Source organism: Gastrolobium bilobum, unplaced genomic scaffold (genome assembly GCF_033153095.1).
Source record: "Gastrolobium bilobum isolate Gb01-03AN ecotype WA unplaced genomic scaffold, APGP_CSIRO_Gbil_v1 utg1055, whole genome shotgun sequence".
NCBI classification, from domain to species: Eukaryota; Viridiplantae; Streptophyta; class Magnoliopsida; order Fabales; family Fabaceae; genus Gastrolobium; species Gastrolobium bilobum.
The window spans coordinates 129,031-151,805 of NW_026896488.1; the positions used below are offsets into that span (position 1 = coordinate 129,031).

Genomic DNA, 22,775 nt, shown 5'->3' on the forward strand with positions numbered 1-22,775 from the left:
GAAGGGTCATTCTCGTCATTTGACATGTCTCGTGCAATGCCGCGTAAACGACCCATTCCGTTTGGTCTGTTCCGGCCCCACCAATTTATTACCCGACTTTACTGTTTGCATCGTTGTTCACTTGTTCTTGACTTCTTGCAATGTAATTACAGTTTCTTCTTGTTCTTGTTCTTCTTTTCTAGTTATTATCTTAAAATATTTGTTTTGTTGTAAATTATATGGTCAAAATGTTTATTAATTATTGAATGAATATGGGGATTATTCAAAGAATATTATCAAATCAAATGTGTCGATTTATTTGATGGGTGTAAAATTATCATCCAACGTTATTAAAGTGTTATAACTTATGCACGTTGCAGTTTTAAACTTTTTATATAAACATAATTTAGTTTTAGTTTTTCATAGAGTATTCGAGAAAATACGCCATTCGGATACAATGTTATTAATTCCTAGTCATCTTATATGTTCTTCTACCCACAGGCTATTTTATACTTTCACATTTATAACTTATATTTAAAAGTTATTAATTGTTGTTTTTGATAAGTTCATAAAATATTTTTTAGTTAAAAATTCTCAAATATAGATATATGGATTATTATATTGTCTCTGGTTTTTATATTTGTGGATTATCATATTGTTATTAACGAATAAATTATAAATTACTTTTATATTTCTATTATGAAAAATGTAGAAAAGAGAAACTCATTGTAATGTTCTCCAACTGTTTTTAGTGGGTGTGCAACCATTTCCTCAAAGATCAAAGTCTTCAGGAGGAAATTAATTACTAATAACACCCTTTTCTACAGCGAAACAAGAAAGAACTTATGTTCACCTATATATATATCAGAAAAATATTTCTCAAACAGCTTGAGATAGATTTATTTTTGACCACTCCAAAATTACGTCGTTTTATTTATTTATTTTCTTATATTAATTGATTTACTTTTGAATGGTTATGATTCCCTTTTTCTCTCTCTTTCTTTATCACTATTAATCCATCTTTGTACGATTATGATTTAGTAGCCGAAGATAAAATTATTTCGAGCAGATTGAGAAACGATAAGCCCTGTATATATATATACATTGTTTTTGAGAAATTGTTTTCTTATATTAAATAAGATAAAATAAGTTTTCTACACACATGTGTAGAAGAGAGAGAAGAGAAAATATATAAATAAGTCTCATTTCTTTACATGTGAGTGTAAAAAAGTTGTTTTGATCTCATATAAGATAAGAAAACAATTCCCCATTGTTTTTTCATTAAATTGAACCGTTTCAAGATACTTTTTAACAAAAAAAATCTGACCAAGAGATTTTTTTTAAGTGAAACTTGTGCTGGTCCTTAGGTTTGAAATCAGGGGTGGAGCAAAACGAGGGCTGGGGTGCCCCCGCCCCCGCCCCCCCAAAAAAAAATTTGAAGAAATATTTTTAACATCTTATAGAGAGCTGCTTCCTCCTTCACAGTCACAAGTATTTTACCTTCCCCACGTTTAGCAAGTTGTTCTTTGAAACCCAATTCAAGATGCAGGGGGCTATATGTATTCTTTTTTTGTTTCATCCGTTATCTGCATAGGCATCTTAATTCTTTTTTTTTTTTTCCTCAGAGTTGCTATTCTCTTTATTTTCTTGTCGTTGCCTTCTTCTGCCGCAAGGTCAATAATGTTCGAGGTGAAGTACAAAACTCAAATGGGAGTAATCAAAGACGTTGGTGTGGCGAGAATAGCACTTTCAGATTACCTACGAGGTTTCGTGCCTGATAAATGCTTACAGTTCTTGAGTTATAGGTTGAGGGACTTTGATGGCCTGAGAAATGGGATAATCAATCTCTCTGTCAGGGTGGTGGCGCCAGTGCCGCCGGCCACCGAGAAGATCATCTGTGGTTCTTTTGATTTGCAGACGGGTGTCAGTAATTCTTCCAAAGGAATTGTTACTGGCATTCCTATTTGGTGGAACAACCGAAATAGCAATGTTGCCATTTGTAATAACTATTTATGATAACTATTTCCTGACAATGCTATCATTTGTATATTTCCTTTTTGTTATGAAATCTATTGATCTGGTTTTGCTAACTTCCAGTGAACTTAAATGACGCTAAAAATGTTTATCAATCTATTGATGACATCTCATCTGGCTTTAAAAAGCTCCATCAAGATGCAGAGGGCAATGATCCACTTGAAAATGGTCATACTCATACAATTCAATTTTTGCATTATTTTGATATTGGATTTTTTGCCCCCCTTGGGAAAATATCCTAGCTCCTCCCGTTTGAAATTGAAGAGAATGGGAGTTTATGATTTTCATGGAGGATTGGATTTGTAAGGCTGAGATTTTTCAATTATATTAAAAATATTAAAGAAGTGTATTGGATTAAGATTTTAAAAAAGTTTAAAGAATTGTTTTCAAATAAAAAAAATCATTGGTGTTTGATCTAGACCTTACTTATGCGGGATAGTAGGCCCAAACCAAGAGAAGGCCCAATAAGCCCAAAGAACCATGGTTTAGTGAAGAGGAAAACACATTAATCTTGCGTAACGTAAGAATCTCATCACCCCCTCACACAAGCAATTAGCAACTCAGACAATTGGACCATGAGACATCAGCTGCACATAACAACTTGACTCCTATGTGAACCAATAACTCAAGGACAGCACCTGCATTAAGCCTAGGTATGAGCATCTTCCTATCAATACTTGAACACCTTGAATTATTACTGACTTAAGCATCAGAGTTCCTTGCAACCCAGTCTCTTTAAATCATTCAAAAGAACCAATACCAATACCAACTCCACTATCTCGCAGAGCATCTCGCCAACAAAACCATCCATCTCGCAGATATCACCTCAGCCCAAGCACTCAACAAAAGTAGCATGCTCAACCATATGTGATCTAGTCCAAGCTAGTGTCTTCTAACCTTCTCCCTATCTAACAACATCAGTAGGGGAGGAAGTTTCAATCTGTTCGGCAGGAGCAACACTCTTCTTACTATATTTCTTCTTTTTAGTCAGAGGCTCAGGAATGGTTCTCTTAGAGTCTGTTACTTCGTGAGATGGAGAAAGTTCACAAACAGGGATAGGATATTCTATAATAGGCGGAGCGGCAAACTTAGTGTGCTGAGATTCAACAGGTGATGCAAAACCCTGACGACCTTCTTTTTGAGCCAATTCATTACTTAGGCGAATCAGAGCCAGGCGATGCTTCTTTGCATCCATGAAGCTACCTACCAAAAACAAAGACAAATTCCATCAGGCAAATTAACAAAAGATCAATCAAAGAAAGCGATATAGTCAACACATAACAACTCATACCAATGAAGGTTTGATCTCGCCTTCAGGATATTTTGTCATTTAATCAGGGGTAATTTTCTTGAGATGATAAAGTTTTTAACTTTCTATAATCAAAAAGTTACAGCAGTTGTTTTAGAAATAACTCCTCAAAATGCATCATATAGTTCCCCTTAAATTTAAAAGGAAATTCTTCATGTTTTCTTTGAAAAGGTAAAGAACACAATAGAGGAGGAAATTTCCAATGCCAAGTTTTGTCTTATTGTTAAAGAAGCTAGTGATGTATTTAGAAAAGAACATATGGCTATTGTTTTGAGATTCGTAGATAAAGATGGTTTTATGCGGGAAAGGTTTTCCAGTCTTGTACATGTGGAAGATACAAGTGTTATGATTATGACTTTGAAACAAGGAATACTCGACACTCTTCGTCACCATAATCTTGATGCTCAAAATATTCAATAACAAGGCTATGATGGAGCTAGCAATATACGAGGTGAATGGAATGGATTGGAGGCTTTAATTTGCGTTGAGTGTCCATATGCTTATTATCTCCATTGCTTAGTTCATCACCTTCAACTTGCCTTGATTGCTACATCTCATGAGGTAATCATCAATTTTTTGAAAAATTAAACTTTATAATTAATATTGTTACTTCTTCTTGTAAGCGTAATGATAAGTTAAGGGTTGCCCAAACAATTGAAATTTCAAGAATGATTGCTATTGATGAACTTGAATCAGGAGTTGGTCTTAATCGGATTGGTACTTTGCACCGAGCTGGAGCTAATCGTTGGAGTTCTCATGACAATTCCATATGCAGTTTGTTTAAAATGTTTAAATCCACATGTGAAGTTCTTGACAATATTTCTAGGGATTTGCATTTGTCATTTAACATGATACAACAAATTTTCCTACACACACAACATTTTGTGGGGCCTACATTTTTTGAAGAAAAAAGAAAAAAAAGAAATTACGGCACGCAAAACGAATCTCTATAACATTACACAATCACTTTTCCTACAACATAACTCTTATAAAACCCATATTTCTAATGAAGGAAAGATAGCATCATATTATGGAGATGCAAATAATGCATAATCATATTGACATCTTTTGATTTTGTCAAAGGACTGAAGTACTTTGTCAAGCTTTGCAACGAGAGTCTCAAGATATTTTAAATGTTTTACATCTGGTTTTCAATTACAAAAGAGTTACTTGAAAAATCAAGAGAGATAGGTTGGGATGCTTTCTTGGTTCTTATTCAATAATTTTGCATAAAACATGACATTGACATTTCAAATATGAGTGCCAAATATATTGGAAGGATAGGTCGTGCTCGAAATGAATAAGGTGATTTTTCCACTGAAAAATGTTATAGGGTAAATATATTTTGTGCTACAATTGATTATCAATTGTAAAAATTCAATAGCAGGTTCAATAATAATACTGTTGAATTACTTACTTTGAGCATTGAATTAGATCCAAGAAACAGGTACAAGTCAGTTAATAGTGATGCTATTTGCAAACTTGTTGATAAATTTTATTCTAGAGATTTCACAAAACAGTAAAAATTGCATTTGAAGATGGAGTTACACCATTTTGAGCTTGACATTCCTAAACATCCAAATTTGATTAATTTATCAACTACATCTGAATTATGTCAAGAGCTAGCAAATACCAGAAAGTCCATCATTTACCTTCTTATTGATAGAGTGATTAGACTTATACTCATTATATCAGTTTCTACAACAACTACTAAAATATCTTTCTCAGTTATGAAGATAATCAGGACCAGGCTTCAAAATAGAATAGAAGACCAATTTCTTGATGATTCTTTGATTACATACTTGAAAAAGAAATTGTTTTGAGTTTTAGCACGGATTCAATCATAAATGAGTTTAACAATATGAAAACACATTATGTAAGACTTAAGTGAATTGATCTTAATTTTTGTAATATATTTCTTTTAATTTTTTGTATATTAAATTTGTATTGTATTTCAACTACTTTTATTTATGATATAATATTTTTTATTTTTGCTCCCTCTCATTAAAATTTGTGGCTGTGCCACTGTAATAAAGAGAGATAAGTTTACATAACTTTTTATTAGATCATCTTCCAAAAAAGATATAGATTTACATCACTATAAGGTTTAATATTTAATATCTTTATATAGAATGTAATTTTAATTGATTTAACCATTAAATTGTCACTAATTATCATCATCATTGTTTGTGTCAAATCTCATAAATACTGAACAATAACAAAAATGGGAAAATCAATTCTTATGCAACAGGAAAATTGAACTATGTTGTTATAGACTCATTGAAGTTTGTGATGAATTTATTTTTATTTTTAAATTTTCTTAAATAGTGGGTCCCATTTGAAGTTTGAGTCTACAAAAAAAATATTATTTTCTCCGACAACAAGAGAAAAATAATACCCAACAAAAATATAATAGAATGATTGCCATTTTTATATATTTTAAAAGTTTATATCATATCATGATAATCTTGATGTATAGTAACGAAGCGTTAAATAATTTTAGATTAATAAAATATTTGATAAATATGATCTACATATTAGAAACTTTCACTCTGATGATGGATTTTGAAATTAAATTATTCAAGGGGGGTCGATGACTAAAATTAGGCCCCCATAAAATGTGTTGATGATATGGAAGTTGAATACATAATTTTGGGGCTGTCCCATAAATTTTAACTCACGTTAACAGTTCTATCAAAATATTTTTAGAAAGCTTATTAGTTAAATATAAAAAAATGAATCATATAGAGGTGGCAATATGGGTTGAGCCCGATGGGTCAACTCCCAACCCCCAAAAACGGGATGGGTTGGGTTGAAGTTTTCATTTCATCAACTCACTTCAACCCGCCTCGCCTAGAAGCTCCGAAACACGGACTCACATTCTTTTTTTAAATTGTGCGTGTCGGACACGTGTCCGAAACGGACACGCGTCCGATACGCGGTCAATATTTTGGGACACATGGTCAACTCTCCAACACCTTTTTTTGACACGCAGTCAACTTTTTTGGATACGTGGTCAACGCTCAGACACGTTTTTTTTTAGTCTTAATTTTATTTTATTAACTAAAATTAAAAAAAATCATTTATAAATCAATTTTTTTCTGTTATAAAATTTGACATAAAAATTAACAAGGTACGAAAAATTATTTTTGTTTATAGTTATGTTATGAAATTTGAATATCTGATTGATTATATGACTTATTATGGACTGTTATATCTATTAAATATAAATTATATTAAAAATATTATTTAATATCAAAACGTGTCCCAACGTGTCGAAATATGTCATTTTTTAGAATTAACGTGTCGGTGTGTCGTGTCGTGTCTAGGGCTATACATTGGTCAAGTCGGGTCAGGTTTTTGTCCCGACTTGGTTTTACAGGTTAGGTATTTTGACCCGACCCGGTTTAATTTGATCTAGGACAGGTCTGACCCGCTTTGAATTTTTCGAACTAGTTCAGAACTGGGTTAGATGCGACTTGAATTGGTTTCTGAAGTGGGTCTGACTTGGTTTCAAAATCAGGTCAAATTCGACCTGACCCAAAACTTATTTTTGATCTGATTTTTTTTTTATAGTTATTGATTTAATTTTTAAACTCATGTAATTTAATTATTTGTTTGTTTTAAAAAATATAAATTATATAATAAATTTGATATTTGTTGCATAAATAAAGGAATGTAATTTTAAGCCCCTGCACATGTGAAGCAAAATTAGTAAAATTTAATGAAAAGTAAAAGGTGAGAGAACGCTCTTCCCATCTTAAGATGACAAATCACTAATTTTAACAATACTTAAAAAGATCATATTTTCGATGAAAATTTTACGTTGCAAACGACGAAAATTTCGTCACAAAAATATTTTTTCGTCAGAATATTTTTTGTCGAAAAGCGACGGAATTTTTTCTCTAATGAAAATTTTTACAAAAATAAATTTTCTATCGAAATTTAGTTTCCGTCGAAAATTTTGACGAAAATAATTTCTTCCATCAAATGTTTTAAACGAAAAAAGAATTCCGTAAAGAATTTTGACGGAATGTTTTTCGTTAAAAATTTCGATGGGAAAGTGTTCTAACGAAAATTTTGACAGAAATTGTTTTGATGAAAATGTTTCATTCGAAACTTTCGACGAAATTTAGATTCTCTAAAGAATTTTGAGAGAATATTTTTTCCGTCAAAATTTTTTATCGAAATATTTTTTGTCAAAAAATTTTACGAACATTTTTGACAAAAATGTGTTCCGTTGACAATTTTGATGGAAATGTTTTTTATAAAAAGATTTGACGAAAATTTTTAGTCGAAAATTTTCGATTAAAATGTGTTTCGCTATAAATTTTGACGAAATTTTTTTTTTGCTAAAAAGTTTTGTTGAATTCTGTAAAGAATTTTAATGAAATTCTTTTCCGTCAAAAAATTCGATGGAAATGTGTTTCGTCGAAATTTTTGTTGAATATGTTTTTTTTTGAAATAATTTGACGAAATTTAGATTTCGTAAAAGAATTTGATAAAAAAATGTTTCCGTCAAATTTTTTTACAGAAATGTTTTTTAGTCACAAATTTTGAGGAAAATATTTTTCGTCAAAATTTTTTGCGCAATTTTTTTATAGAAATATTTTCCGTAAAATATTTTGAAGTAATTATTTTACGTTAAAACTTTTCTTTTAACGTAATTGTGATTTTCTTTTTCTTTTCTTTTTTCACATATTGGGTGTGAGTCAAGTTTTGGGTCAACGAGTCATTATTAAAACAATTCAGATCTAAAACTGATCCAATTAAAAGTGGGTCAATATTTAAACCAGTTCAAAAAAATAAGTATTTATGTGTCAGGTCAAAGGTCAGATCAAGGGCAGGACAAGCGAACCAGTTTTTTTGCACACCCCTAGCCGTGTCCCGTGTCCCGTGTGAGTGTCCGTGCATCATAGCCTAGAAGTGGGTCAAAACGGGTTCAACCCTCTGCGGGGCGGGTTGACCCGCCGGGTTAAAATGTTTTTTACAATTAGGTAGTATTTCATTTGTCATTAAATTTTTGTGATATCCAAATTTTTTTTTATCTTAGTACTTCCTAGAAAAAATAAAGAATAACAATTTTATTTCTGACAAATGTTATCTATATATGGTGATAAATGAGTTCCTAAAGAATGTTTGACAAATATTAATATACATTTAAGATTGAGACTCAAAAAAATTAAGAGAAATGTGAAATAAAATAAAATAATATTAGAAAAAGAGGACGGATCCGTTTACAAACTTTTTTTGAATTTTTTTTACAAATTACACTATGTTTTCTCGGGAGAACATAGTGTAACCAGTGTTCTCCCGGGAGAACATAGTGTAGTTTGTAAATATAACCTGCCCCTTAGAAAAATTCATAAAATATAAATTAATTTTGAATTTTAATTAATTTTTTTTAGTTGATGGGTTGACCCGCCCCGCCCTAGCCTGTTTTTGACTGATTAGTGGCGGGGCGAGTTAGAGTGGGGCAACCTAAATTGCCACCCCTAGAATCATAATTAGAAGGGAAACGTAAAATACTGATGACGTAGCTAGAGACATTTATCATATGAGAAAAAAATTTCTTATGTTATTTTAAATAAAATGATGTTATTTCGGTGCATAATCGATAATTTTTTACATTCTCTCTCTTTCATAAAAATCAAAAGAGAGAAAAAGCGGAGGAAAGAAAATGTAAAAAATTATCAATTATACACCCAATTGATATTATTTTATCTAAAATAACACAAAGTTTTAAAAGAATAAATGTTTCTCCCTTGTTATATAGAGAAATAATTTTTTTATATTCTAGGAAAATGGTTATATCATGTTATAGAAACAAAATTATAAGTGAAATTAACAAGTAAGAGAAGAGAGAGAAAAAAAAGCGATAGCTAGATTCATCCTTTTTTTATATGCGTAAGAAATTTGTTCCTCTCATGCAAAATAAGATAAATATAACCCTATTATATATGGGCTTTTTGACCCTTATAACCTTTTTTTAATAATTAATTATCAAATTGACCTTGATTATAAACTATTTCAAAAATTTAACCTCCCAAACAAACATAACACCAATCTGCCACTATTTAACCGTTGACCACCAAGCCTATCCGGGTACACCCCTCCCTACCCGGGTATTTTTTGAAATTTTTTGCCTACCCGGGTAAGGAGGGGTGTACTCGGGTATAGTTCTTGAATCTGAAAAAATAGTTGAATTATTTACCCGGGTAAGGAGGGGTGTACCCGGGTAAATCTCTGAGATTTCAGTCTTTAACACAAGATTTCTGCAATACGATAGATCATGTTTGATGCTTTGATGTTCTGTTAGGGTATAAGTCTTTAACACAGGATTTCTATTTTCCTCTATAATATCTCATGTAACAAAGATGGTGTAAAAATTCAAAAACAACCCACAAAAAAAACATTACGCACTAAGAATAAAATCTGCGACGTAAGGCCAATGGCAAATCACACAAAAAGAATAAAGTAGCAAAGTATATATGCGATATGAGTGGATGAAATAACAAAGAAATAGTTCCTTTGAAATCAAATTTTTTTTGATGGGATATCACATTTTCTATGTCGCGGAACAAGAACGCTACTATTGTTCAATGAAGATGCATCATGAATAGAGAATGAGTCCTCCTTTTTTTTTTTTTTTTTTTACATAAATTTACAGAAGCTGTCCTCATTTATTATGTGAACCCAGTTACGCACAAAGAAAGATCACATGGGAAACACTCTTAGCGCTATTTCTTTCAAGTCCTTCGAATTGAGTAGAGCTCCGGGGTATACAGAAAGTAATGGAGAGTATTATGCTTTTGAGGAGCAGAGTGTGTTTTATTGCGCTGATGATAGAACCTCCAAAGCTTCAATCAAGAAGATGAGGTTTATGGTAAAGATGGTGATAACGTAAATGCGCTTTCTTCACAGATGGGGTTTATGGTAAAGATTTACCCCGGTACACCCTTCTCTACCCGGGTAAATAATTCAACCATTTTTCCAGATTCAAGAACTATACCCGGGTACACCCCTCCTTACCCGGGTAGGCAACAAATTTCAAAAAATACCCGGGTAGGGAGGGGTGTACCCGGGTAAGCTTGGTGGTCAACGTCAAACAGGGGCAGATTGGTGTTATGTTTGTTGGGGAGGTTAAATTTTTGAAATAGTTTATAATCAAGGTCAATTTGGTAATTAATTATTAAAAAAAGGTTATAAGGGTCAAAAATCCATTATATATGTGGATACATTAGTCCCTTTTTATGTCTATTTTCTCTATTCAATCTAGTGTTTAAAAATTCGGCTATCGACCCGGCCGAAGTTAGGGGTTACGGGATCACGGGTTCAGCCGGGGGTCACGGGGTCACTACGCTTACCCAGTTTTATATATTAAAAAATATAAATATATATATATCTTATATGAAAATATGAAAACACAAATCACCAATCATTAAAGATTCAAAATATATTTAACATAATTCTTCAATTACAACCACAAGTCAATATTACACAACCTAATTAAAGTATCAAGATACCAAAGTACAAAACTCATATTCTAATGATACCAAAATATCAAAATACCGTAAGTCTAGGTCGTTGGGAGAGAAGTGAACGATTAGATTTAGGTTTGCAAGTATTTTTATTTTATTTTTTTAATTAAACGTCGTTGTTTCATGAAAAAAATTTATAAATAAAATATGCAGTGTGTAACATTCCGTATATATCCGACAATGTTATCATAAAATCGTATTAAGCTGCGCTTAATTAAAAATGTGGAATTACTTTTTCTTTTCAATTATGATGCCATTAACATTACCAACTTGCTTAATAATCAATTAATAAAACATCGCCTGTATGTAATTGCAATAAAACAGCTAACTGAAATACCTCATAACATAGATAATATACGTGTGGCTCTAGTCACGGAACTACAACAATGTAGACCGGACCATTTAACAGTTTATACAACTCCAATCTAAAAGTACTAACAGAAAGTGTCATGGACAATCCCCATGCTCACTCAAATAAGGCAACATGCCCAACATCAGTCTCAACAACAACATATCATAAAAAGCGGAAAACATAAACAACATCAAAATGCAGTCATGCTAACATAAAGCAGTAAAACATAATCAGCTAAGCTCCGGCCTCTTGCCGCCTGAGGCATCAGTACCCATACTACCTGATCCTGAAATAAGCATTCCCCAAACGTGGGGTAAGATCTCTAATCTAGAAATATCAGTAAGTCAGTGAGTCCTCAAGGATCTTCCACCCCAAGCTCACTTACATGTGCAATATAAGTTCAAAAGCAGTTTATCATTTATCATTTCTAAAACAATGCAATGCAGCAGATAATCATGCCATGTGTGTCAATACTAATCTACTGGCCAGAGACAGTGCAGGTATACGTCTATCACCTACACACCGTGCAAGTACCACTTGCATTCACCCCGGTACACCGTCTTGTATGGCGCTACATACTCAGGCTTCCCGTCAAGATGAAACAACACATGCATATTAAAAGCCATTACATGTAAAGTTCAATCAACATATCAAATATCCAAAAGCATGTACACAACATGCATAAACCATACCCCCATGGGACATGGTGGAACCACAACATGGCTAAACCGAGGACACGAAAGCTTACCTCTAAGCTAGCTATCCAATGCCACAAGCTCAAAGTCCAATCACAGCAGATCACAATCTGATATGGACCAATTATAAATCAATAACATGTACCACATGCATACAAATTAAAGACAACGCCTTTTCATTACGCTTTATGTCTTAAGGCTTCTCACCAAGCCATAAGCCCTTAATCACTTGATTCTGACTTAGTTCATTAATTACAGAAGTTCCACTTCATCAATCTAGGGTCCACAAACCCCCAATAGCCTACTGTACACACAGCACAACTACTGTTCTGCGAAATCCCAGAATAACCGGATATTCCTCGGGACCATATCCGGATATCTGATATCCGGATACTCAAAACCCATATCCGGATATCTGATATCCGGATACTCAAAACCCATATCCGGATATTTCTCGGGCACATATCCGGATATTTCACGACAGAATGCAGAAAATGCATTTCGTGAAGATATCCTTCCAAGGTTCCATTTTTAACACTTAATTACGTTAAAGCATGCATCTTTATACTGATTAAGGTCCACACCCCAGTTGGTTACTTGATTAACCCTTTAAACATGCAAAGATCACACCTTTAATCCATTAAAACACAAGCTCAAGGTAGGTACAACTCACCAAAGCTCAAAACAGAGGTTGGAGGTGCTCTTGGAGCTCACAATCAGCTCCCAAGGTGCTGACTTCAAGGGTGCACGAAAATACCACCCAAGCAAGGATCTTTCTTCACAAAGGAATCTCCTTGAAGCCTCACAAGCCAAGAACAACACTCCTCAACAAGAATGCCACCAAACCAAAAAACAACTCAGCTCCCACAGCCACCACAACTCAGAAAAGGTGCTCACCTTTCACTCGCAAAGATGATTCCCACTCACCCAAGGTGTTTTAGTGAAGAAAAGGAGAAGAAAGGCTACAAGGGAGGTTACACAAAGGTGGAGAAGGCCAAGACAGCAGCCACCAGCTCCAAACTCACGTAGAGAATGTAATATGGCCTAGGGTTTAGTGCCCACTAAGACTTATATAGTGGTTTAACAATTAAACACACAATATTAACTTTAATTGCTACGCTTAGCATTTTAATCCCAAACTTTGGAATCTGAAACTGCACATTTTTCCAAGAGTTAATATATTTTTCTTATAATTTTCTGAGTACTTTTCCGGTACGCGCTTTTCCAAGCCAGTACCGGTTTCTAGCACCAGTTCTCATTATCTGGACTTGAAACTCGTTTTACAAGTCCTACATATTATTCTAGTAATTGTCATGCACTTATTATAATTTTACGGGATACTTTTTCGGCACGCATTTATACCGACTAGCAGAACCGGTATCTGCACTTTTCTTCCGAAAAGCGACTTTCAGCATTATTACTCGCTTACTATAATTATTAAAGCCTCATAATAATTATTAGGGTCAATTATGAAATCATTTCCTATTTTCTCATAATTTATTAATTAAATTCCTTAATTAACGGTGCTGGTTCTTACACAGTGACCCTCTTTAACCCCTATGACCCAGGAGTTACTGAAATTCGGCTGGATTTTGGAGGTCGGAGGAGTCGATGTGCATATAAAGTCCAACTTGTAATCTCAACTCTCAAAGAGGAGGGATCAAGATTAATCCGGGTCAACTCAAGGAACAGGATGAGGTTTTAAAACACTGATTCAATCACGTTTCATTTTTACGCTAACTAGCTAGGTGCATACTTTTTTTATCATTTATAATTTTTTTTTTTTGTGGTGTGGTCATTTATAATTCTCTACTAGTAATTATGAAAGAAACATTGAAGCTACCGTTGGAAAAAGAGGAGAGAGAGAGAGAGCTAGTCAGCTTCATGATCATGATTTACGAGCCCACCTTGTGACATTTACTCTCTGCCTTTGGCTAATTCTCGTGGTGTGCAATTATTCAAACGGGTGGGAAGCTTTCTTGTAATTTCTTTGTTTCTCTATTTTTTTTAAAAGAAAAATGTTTTCGCAGTTAATGCAAAGAAGTTATCTGCATTTATTTTTAAAATGACGTCGTTTTGGTATTAAAATCTTAAAAAATTATAAATATAAAGACTATTATAACCCTAAAATAAATTAAAATTACAAAAACACCATGATTTCCGTCCCAAAACGACATCGTATTGACTTACTGCAGATAACTTATCTGCAGTAACTGCAGAAAAAACGAACCTTTTTTTTTAATTAAACATAATCTTAATTATTTTTTTGAGATAAGTTGGCTTTTTCGATATTCTCACAAATTTTGATTCTTTGAGCCAGTTATAAGAGTAATCGAGAGTGCTGGGTAGATTAGGGATAAAGATATTTAAGTTCCTTCAAAAAGTGACATGTGAAAATTGAAATGAGATCCAATTTCTTTCCACTTACTCAGCTCCCTTGCTACCAATATTTGGTTTGGTTTCTCTACTTATTCTCTCTGAAAAAAAATAAAAAATACAGGCAAGATTTTATATTCAAATTTTTGCATAATTTTTATTTGGGATAATTTATATTTACAAATTTTTTATTTACAAATTCTTACAAATATGCTCAAATAGTATGTACTATTCTTAGTACATAGTTTAGTTTATAAATAAAAAAAATTATAAATATAACTGTATTCTTTTTATTTAAATATCTTGGAAATAACTTGAAAAATTTGAAACTATAAATATAAATATGAATTATATTAAGTATTATGTACCTATATTTTTTTTTTCTCTCAACTTTCTTATTTTGCTTCATAATTTTCTCTTTCTCTCGCCTCTTTAATTTTATTCGCACAATGCCGGGCGGTATACCATAGAGTCCTTGGTGTTGGTGACGGGTAGTTGGATCCAAAATGGATGATAAAGAAAGGTTTCTTTTCTCGAAAGTTTTTGTAGTATTAATAATGCCAATTCAAAATACTTAGGCATCACAATCCAAGGGTGTGCTTGGTACATGAAAAATATTTTGGTGACCGGGAATCATGATTAATGGGAATTCAGTAGAAATTGAGTTTACTTGTAATCTTACGAAAGATGTGTTTGGTTCGCCAAAATATTACCGGGAATACTGGGTAAAAATTACTGATTCCATATTTGGTTTAGAACGAAATATGACTTGGAATATGAGGTTATTTTACAAAAATAACCCCAAACTATTTTTACTTTTGTAATTGATAGATTGGGTCTAGATTTTTATGTGTATTGGAGTATTTTTGTCTCAAAATTTATTGTTGTGCTTTCCCTTTACTTGGTATTCTGATTGGTATTCCGAATTACTATATTATTTTTGGTAATCTGAATAGTGACTTTTCTTTATAAATCAAATTATCGGTAATCCTTGGATATTCGGGAATCGTAATTTATTCCTTCTACCAAACGTGGTAATTACATTTACCAAAGAAAGATTACCGGTAATCCTCTCCAAAAACTTGAACCAAACACCCCCAAGTGCCAAAAGTTTCTTGTGAAATCAACCATAGCATTAAAATTGGTCAACCAAAGGTAAAGGTATAAAGATTTCATTATCCTTGTATTTATTTTGTTTGTTCATTTGAGTTGAGGGAGGCGACAATAATTTTCTATTTTGTAGCCCGAATTGTCTCTCCAGAGACTTTTTTTATTCAAGGATTGATGAAACATATATTAGTGATTACAATTCTCTCGTAGAATATCATGTTAAATAACATATAACTCATTTTCAAACAAGATAGACAACCACATTAGTTATGCTTTACTGCAAGGATTTGGGCTAATTAAAATATTTTTAATTAATGAATTGAAGTTGTTCGCTTTAAGATCAATTTATATGTTTGTACAATTGTCAGGTTGAAAGTTGAAACTCCCATGAATTTGAAACTCAACAATAAATATGATGATTCCTATATTCCATTTAATAATTTATTGTTGATGCATGTCGTGAATATTTTAAGTCCATGTATTCATCACGCTAATCACATCTTGATGTGAAGTTGCCAATATTTTAATTCAATCAAAAAATTTAAGTTATGAGGGAAAGACAGATGAATAAACTTTTTGTATTCTATAAAAAAGAAAAATAATTTTTTATATTTTATATCATATTTTCGCAAACTCCTCTAAGACATCATACACGTGCAGTTGTTGAAGCCTTAAAAACAAACATGAGATAATGCGCGGATAAGAGGTGGGTCAGGGCAAGGGTATATGTTATATTTCTAATAATAATATCCATTATGTTTACTTGGTTTTTAGAATCCATCAACATGCATGACTAAATTTGTGCAAAAATAAAAAGATTTAGGAAGATGAGGAATCACCCTAACTGCTACAGGTTCAGTTTAGTAGGCTTTCCATTATTCCATTGATTGAATTAAACTCTACGTGTTACTGTCGTAATAATAAAAACAATCTTAGATTATCTGCTGTAGGTATTATTTAGTTTTCTTTTCCATGTAGTGAAATAAGTGCCTACACTTGATGTCAAAAATAAATAAATAAACAAAAACCTACTCTGGTAATTTTTTTGTACTATTTTTTTCCCCCAACTTTTATTATGTAATATCATTAGCAATTTTTGTATTTTTATTTTTATATTTTTTGGTCTCCAGCAATTACTGATTGATACCTCACAATATTAGAGTGCGTGGCTAAAAACATTGTTAAAGCCCATAAGCCCAAGTAGAAATTATGGCTTTGTCGCTTGCTCAAAAACTGTAAAGCCCAAAACTCCATGTATGTTAAGGGAAAATTAAATTAGGTAGAAACACGGGAAATATCCAACCAAAGAAAAAGAGAGAAAAAAAAAAAAAGTTGAACAAGGAAAAACGAAATGTTATTACTAAAGTGCGTTTGTTTTAAAGGTTTATGGAATTATTTTTAGAAAGTAAATTTGGGAATATAATCCATTCTTTGAAAATGTGATTATATACTTTAAAACAAGGAAAATAGTAATCTCATGTTATAGGAGACTACTATCTTATGTCATAGACACTTTGATAATTGTACTGTCATTTTCTCTCTCTCTCTCTCTCTCTCTCTGTCTCTCTCTCTTTTTTTAGTAGTGTATCCCACCACTTTGTGTCTTAGCATAAGATATGCTCTCTTCTACAACATGAAAGTAGAGAAGCCCTTAAAACAAATGACTCTTAAAAAGGTTTTTTTTTTCCATGTAGACAATGTTGAGTGTGAAAATTTCTTTAGTGTGTAGTTAAATTATTTTGTTATATATATATATATAGGGGACACTTTTTCTGCAGCGGCTGCACAGAGTTGCTATCTGCCGCTGACACAGAAAAGTGGGTCCTACAGCTTTTCTTAAAAAAAAAGGATACGGACCCGTATTCTAGAATCCGAAACCGTATCCTGACATGTTGTACGTGCAGCGGCTGCAGAAATGATTTTGTCATATATATATATATATATATATCGTAGCATAAATTTATAATTTCAGCCAATAATTTTTTCCTTGTGTTAATTTAAACATTCATTTATTGCTCCAATTATATATGTTCGTGTATATTCTGTAGCTAGGAATAATTTACGTTATAACGGATAGAATGCATGGTTAGAAACCATCAATTGAAAAAGAAATATTTTTATTAACTATAAATTAGAATAAATTTACATAAAAATCAATGTAACTAAAAAGACAATTCTTAACATTCATTGTGTTCAACCTCGAAGGCATATATATCCTTGAAACTAAACCAGTATAACAACCTACGCCAAAAAACTATGAAAAGGGTAAGGTTCATGTCATAGAAGAATAAGATAATGATTAAACATCGACAAAAGAATTCATGACTGTATATAGCTACGGTAAAGAAGGGAACAGAACAATTTCTTGCTCGCACCTTTTACACAGAAAAATATGAGGAATTTCTTCATCATTAGGAATGCGAACACACCTAGTGTGCTGCAAAATTTCACAAATATCACAAGATACCATCCTCTCACCATCATCTTCTTTAGTTCCACAAGTGCAGTCTACGATGCCATTGTTTGGATCACTTTCACATATTTGATCAATCGTGTTTATTCTCATGTCACCATGCCAACCCTCAAGAAGAACCTTTCCACCCACTTCAATTAGCCCAAAAACCATTTCTGTCCCATTGGCATTCAAATTCCCAGTTGATTCCACAACAAAACTCCTTAAACCCCAATAGATTTCTCTGAAATTCCTTTCAACTTCTACCTTTAGCTCATTGATTGTAGCACTGCTTTTCAATGTGATACATTCATAGGGTGGCATAGCCTTGCTTAAATTTTCATCAAGTCCTGCATTGTTCCTCAACAAAATTGTACAATAAAGGTTGAGTTTTCCTTCTGAGCCTAATTCAACATGGAAAGGAACATCTCCAAAGTAATCTTTGATAAGATACTTGGTGTCAAGAATTATCCTAGCAGCCAATGGTATAGCTGAGAGAAACTCTGATCCTATCATTGGTTTTGAGTCAACGAGAATATACTTGTACAAATAAAGCATATCCTTCATGAGTTGAGCCCTTGTAATCTTGCACTTGTCCTTCACTTTATTACTCATGACCAAGCCTTCATTACATGGATACACATTGGAAATGTCTTCTAAGCAATATTCCAATACTTTAGTCACAGGATTCAAGCTTCTACGTACCAAGTAGTTCCCTACAATGTGGTTTCCTAGAGACTTGAGCACAAAATCAAGTAAACCTGTGTCACCAATGTATGCACGAGCAGCATCTCTAACTTCTTGCCTTGAAATCCATCTGAACTCTGTTCTTTTCAAGGCCTCAACAATGACCCTTGTTGCCATCTCAATCCTTTTAGGTGACCAACGACAATTGGTTTCAACCAAGGCATTATTGGTGTTATAGGAACCAATGCAGGTTTCACGGGGAAGGCGTGCTTTGAGTTCTAACATGTAACGAAATAAGTCACCAAGGGTCACTAAAGATTGATCTGAAAGTGTTTGATACCTTGAGAAGATGAGTGGAATGTCATGGTTTGAATTGCCAATATGGTGTGTGAGTAAGTATAGTGGCATGCTTCTTATTGCCTCTATGGCCTTGTGGTACATGGATTGTGTTACACCAAAGCATCCTCGACCAAATTTGTAACCCCAACGACCGAACCATGGCTCACTGTATGCTATTCCATTGACTAGTCTCAGTTCCATGCCTCTTTTCTGTGAAATGTCATTCAAACTCACTTTCCTATCACGTAAAGTGCAAATTAATTAATCAGTCTTTTTTTTTAATTGTAGAGTTATGGGATCTTTGCATGTAATTTTTTATTTTTTTGGTCCAGAGAGTTTCACAATTCTTATAGTTAGGACCTAAAAGTATAGGTTGTGCTCGAAATTCAATTAGTAGGTAAAAAATATGGAGAATCACTGTCGTATCGAGTATCGGGTACGACAGGAGTTCAAAATGAAATTACAAATTATGTATTATGTATTATAACATTGAAGTTGTTTTTTTTTTTTCTCTCTTTAGAAAATATGTTAGTTGATGTGTTATGCTCTCATGGGTGGAATGTAGTAGTATATTAGATTTTTTCAAAATAATGATGTATGGTATTGTAAAGAACGCAAGCTGTAAAGAGTGAAAGTCATGGCCCATCTTGGTGTATTAATTTGGTCAAAAAAACAAATCATGAGACTCAGCTGAACAAAAACAACACCAAGAGAGAGCTAGAGAACTCATGAAGGACAATAAAATTAAAGTGAATGTGAATTTGGCCCTTTTTTGTCAGGAAAAATTGATGTGAATTAAAACTGTGAAAGGGAAAGTGAAAATTTGAAGAATAAAAAGGAAGACAAAGAGAAACACATCAATAAAGTGAATTGGGTTGCTACTATAAAACTTCTGATAATTTAATTACTAAGAAAAAATAAATAATAGTGGGTTTAAACACTAGTAAATGAGTCGCAATATTTAAACCCAAATAATATAGATGTTCTGGAAATCTTTAAAAAGAGCCCATATAAATGTTATATTTTGGGGGTTCATTAATGTTCCCCCTCTCATCTCTAAAGAGAGAGAGAGAGAGAGAGAGATGATAAAAAGAAAGATATGCTGAAACAATTAATTAGTAAATTCGGATTACGGAACATTTGGCATGAGCTAGTTAGGTTGATTAATATGCTTCATATTTATGCATGGTGAAATTTTCTATTATTTAAAATATTTAGTAGTATATATGTCAAGCAACTGCTACATATAATATTGAAATGTTTAACACAGTACGTGATTAGTTTTTGATATTTTGTTAAAATAGTTGTAGTTTGACTATACTAGTTTTTTTTGTTTTTAAGAAAAAAGAAAAGAAAATATGAAAGAGTGTGGGAATTGGACTAACCTAGCTTGCAATCCATTGCACAAACGATTCCAAAACTCCATGATGTGGTTGCCAGCCAAATTCGATCCAGTTTCCAACCCATTGACACATAGCAAATGCCCGAATCCATTAGAGTGAAAAACACCATGCATCATATGGCCCTGTAATTCTATTAATTTGGACTTACCATTATTCAATGTAGCAATTGTGTCACAGCAGCCTTCACAGCTTGAGCAGGTAGCCAGTGCCTCCTTTGAGGGTAACAGGAAGTGATACTTCTTATTGCAAATGAAATGGTTACCCCAGCCTGTACTAAATTGAAATCCCAGTGAAATTGATGTAAGATAATAAAGGTGAACAAAACATGTTAAGATATATATATATATATATATATCATTATCATGTGACTCACTTGGTTCATTATTGTTTCTAACCATGAACTAATGAATGCTATTATATAATTACAATTCCACACCAAAAATTAACATTACCAACGTATTGACAATGCTTGCAATGACGGTTCAGCGCTGCCTCCATTGGCTCTTCAATCACAAACAATAAGATATGTAAAGGTGGGTGGTGATGAACTTCAAGTTGAAATGTCCATACTGGCATTCCTATGCTTAAATCACTCTCCAAATTTGCATATTCAAGTAATGCATTCACATTATCACGAAATGGCCCACTAAACATAACAGGGTATCCTGGTTCACCAAAGTTCTTGAACCTGAAAACCCTCCCACATCTCTTCCTTTTCTTGTTGCCAATTACATCAACATTCAACATGGCCTACACTTTTATGCTGAAGGGATAAGCTTATAACTAGTGGGGAAGGGGGTGTTGTTTCTAGAATTTCAAGCATGTTGAAACAAAGGAAACTCTTATATATAAACACTGTTATACTCATTCTCACACACTTAGTGCCTCGAAATAAAATTGGACGTGGTAAGAAAGAGTTGCACTGACTTGTGTAGCTTCTATTTGCATGATCTGTTTCAAAAATGGATTTCTTTGAAAATTTATCGCACTAACCTACGAAATGGTTGGTGTTTTAAAGTAATCTATAGGTACCATGCAATTATAGCCTTCACGTTTCCTACAAATTCTATGGTCAACCTGCAGGAGTAGTTGGTTCCTATCTTGTAGGCCTAGAAGCAAATGCAACATTTCTTGTCTAACTACCGTTAGGAACATATTTTGTTAATTCGAACTTGCATTTCATGCATAGGAACTTACTATGGCTTTCATGCTAAAAACTATTAAAATTAATAATAGTGTAATTAAAAGTGATCAATTGCTATTATATGGTATTTGTGGCACAAGCGTTTCGTCAAGCCCATTTCAAACTTATTTTTCTTTTCCTATACTTCATATATCTTACTATTTCTTTAATATTCTAACATTTTTTTTTTCAGAATAAATAAGGAAAATAAAATTTTCTGATGACATATTTTTATGGGGAAAAGCTAACGAAGATGAGAAATTTTTAGGTGGAATAGATCCACTACTACCTGTACAACTCTCGAGTCTCGAGTATGGTATCTGGCAGGGATTTCTAGGATGCCACGTATGGTAGCACACTTTTTAACTGCGATTAATAACCATACAGTAGATTTGGTCCATCATCAAATTCTGAACGCTTAGATGTTTCATGTATTTCGGTTGCTTATATATTAGATGCATTTACAGTTAAGAGCTTCCTATGGCATTTCGAGTGCCTAGATATGTTTAAAACCTTTATTTTATTTTATTTTAACTTAAAATATATTTAAATTTGAATCTGTAAAACTATCATCTTAATTTTGTTTATAAAATTAAACATGACTATATTTATGTAAATTACATACCGTGCAATTTATAATTTTTTAATAACATATAACAACTTAATAACACTAAAAATTGTATGGCTTTTTAGTAACAATAATGTAATTTTGTACTTCCGGGTTGTGGGACTTTGTACATAAGATGAACAGGATGAGAGACAGTGGATCTTCCTGTTTTTGCCTATCATCAGGACCTCTAGTTTTAAGGACGGGCATAGTAATGCATTGTGATATTAAATGGATACATAGGGAAGAAATACCAAAGCATATTATATTTTATAGCAATAAGAAGGGATGTCAACAGTTCGATCAGTAACGTTATCCATATCCACTTCCATCGCCGTTACCCACAAGTTCTCTTTCATTTTCTTTACTTCATAGAATCAAAGACTTCATGGGCTACGGTACAGTTTACTGATATGTGCCATCCTTGCTGGCTAAGATGTAAAAATAATTTTTAAAGATGCAAATTGTAAATAACATTGAATAAAAAATACAGGCGTAGATTAGTTAACAGTATGAAGCTTGCAATTTTCGGGATTCACTGAAATTTAGAGGGATAATCGAAGGGTTAATATTTGAAGATAAGAAAAATATTAGGTGCAGTACATTGTGGAGATTGCTCCTCATAACTACCACAGTTAACCATTATGTCCGTCAACGATCCCCGAGTCAAGTTCGAATCACCTAGAATCAACTCTCGCTTAAACAATA

At 32.9% G+C, this 22,775-nt stretch overlaps 1 protein-coding gene across 1 annotated transcript; it reads right to left on the reverse strand.

Moving 5' to 3' along the window:
• Positions 1–17,731: 17,731 nt before the first annotated feature.
• LOC133299960 (PHD finger protein MALE STERILITY 1) lies at positions 17,732–21,024 on the reverse strand. Its single transcript, XM_061499447.1, has 3 exons — positions 20,730–21,024; positions 20,260–20,545; positions 17,732–19,112 (listed from the first exon to the last, which is right to left on the reverse strand). Exons 1-3 carry the CDS (start codon positions 21,022–21,024, stop codon positions 17,732–17,734), a joined length of 1,962 nt encoding a protein of 653 aa, XP_061355431.1.
• Positions 21,025–22,775: the final 1,751 nt, after the last annotated feature.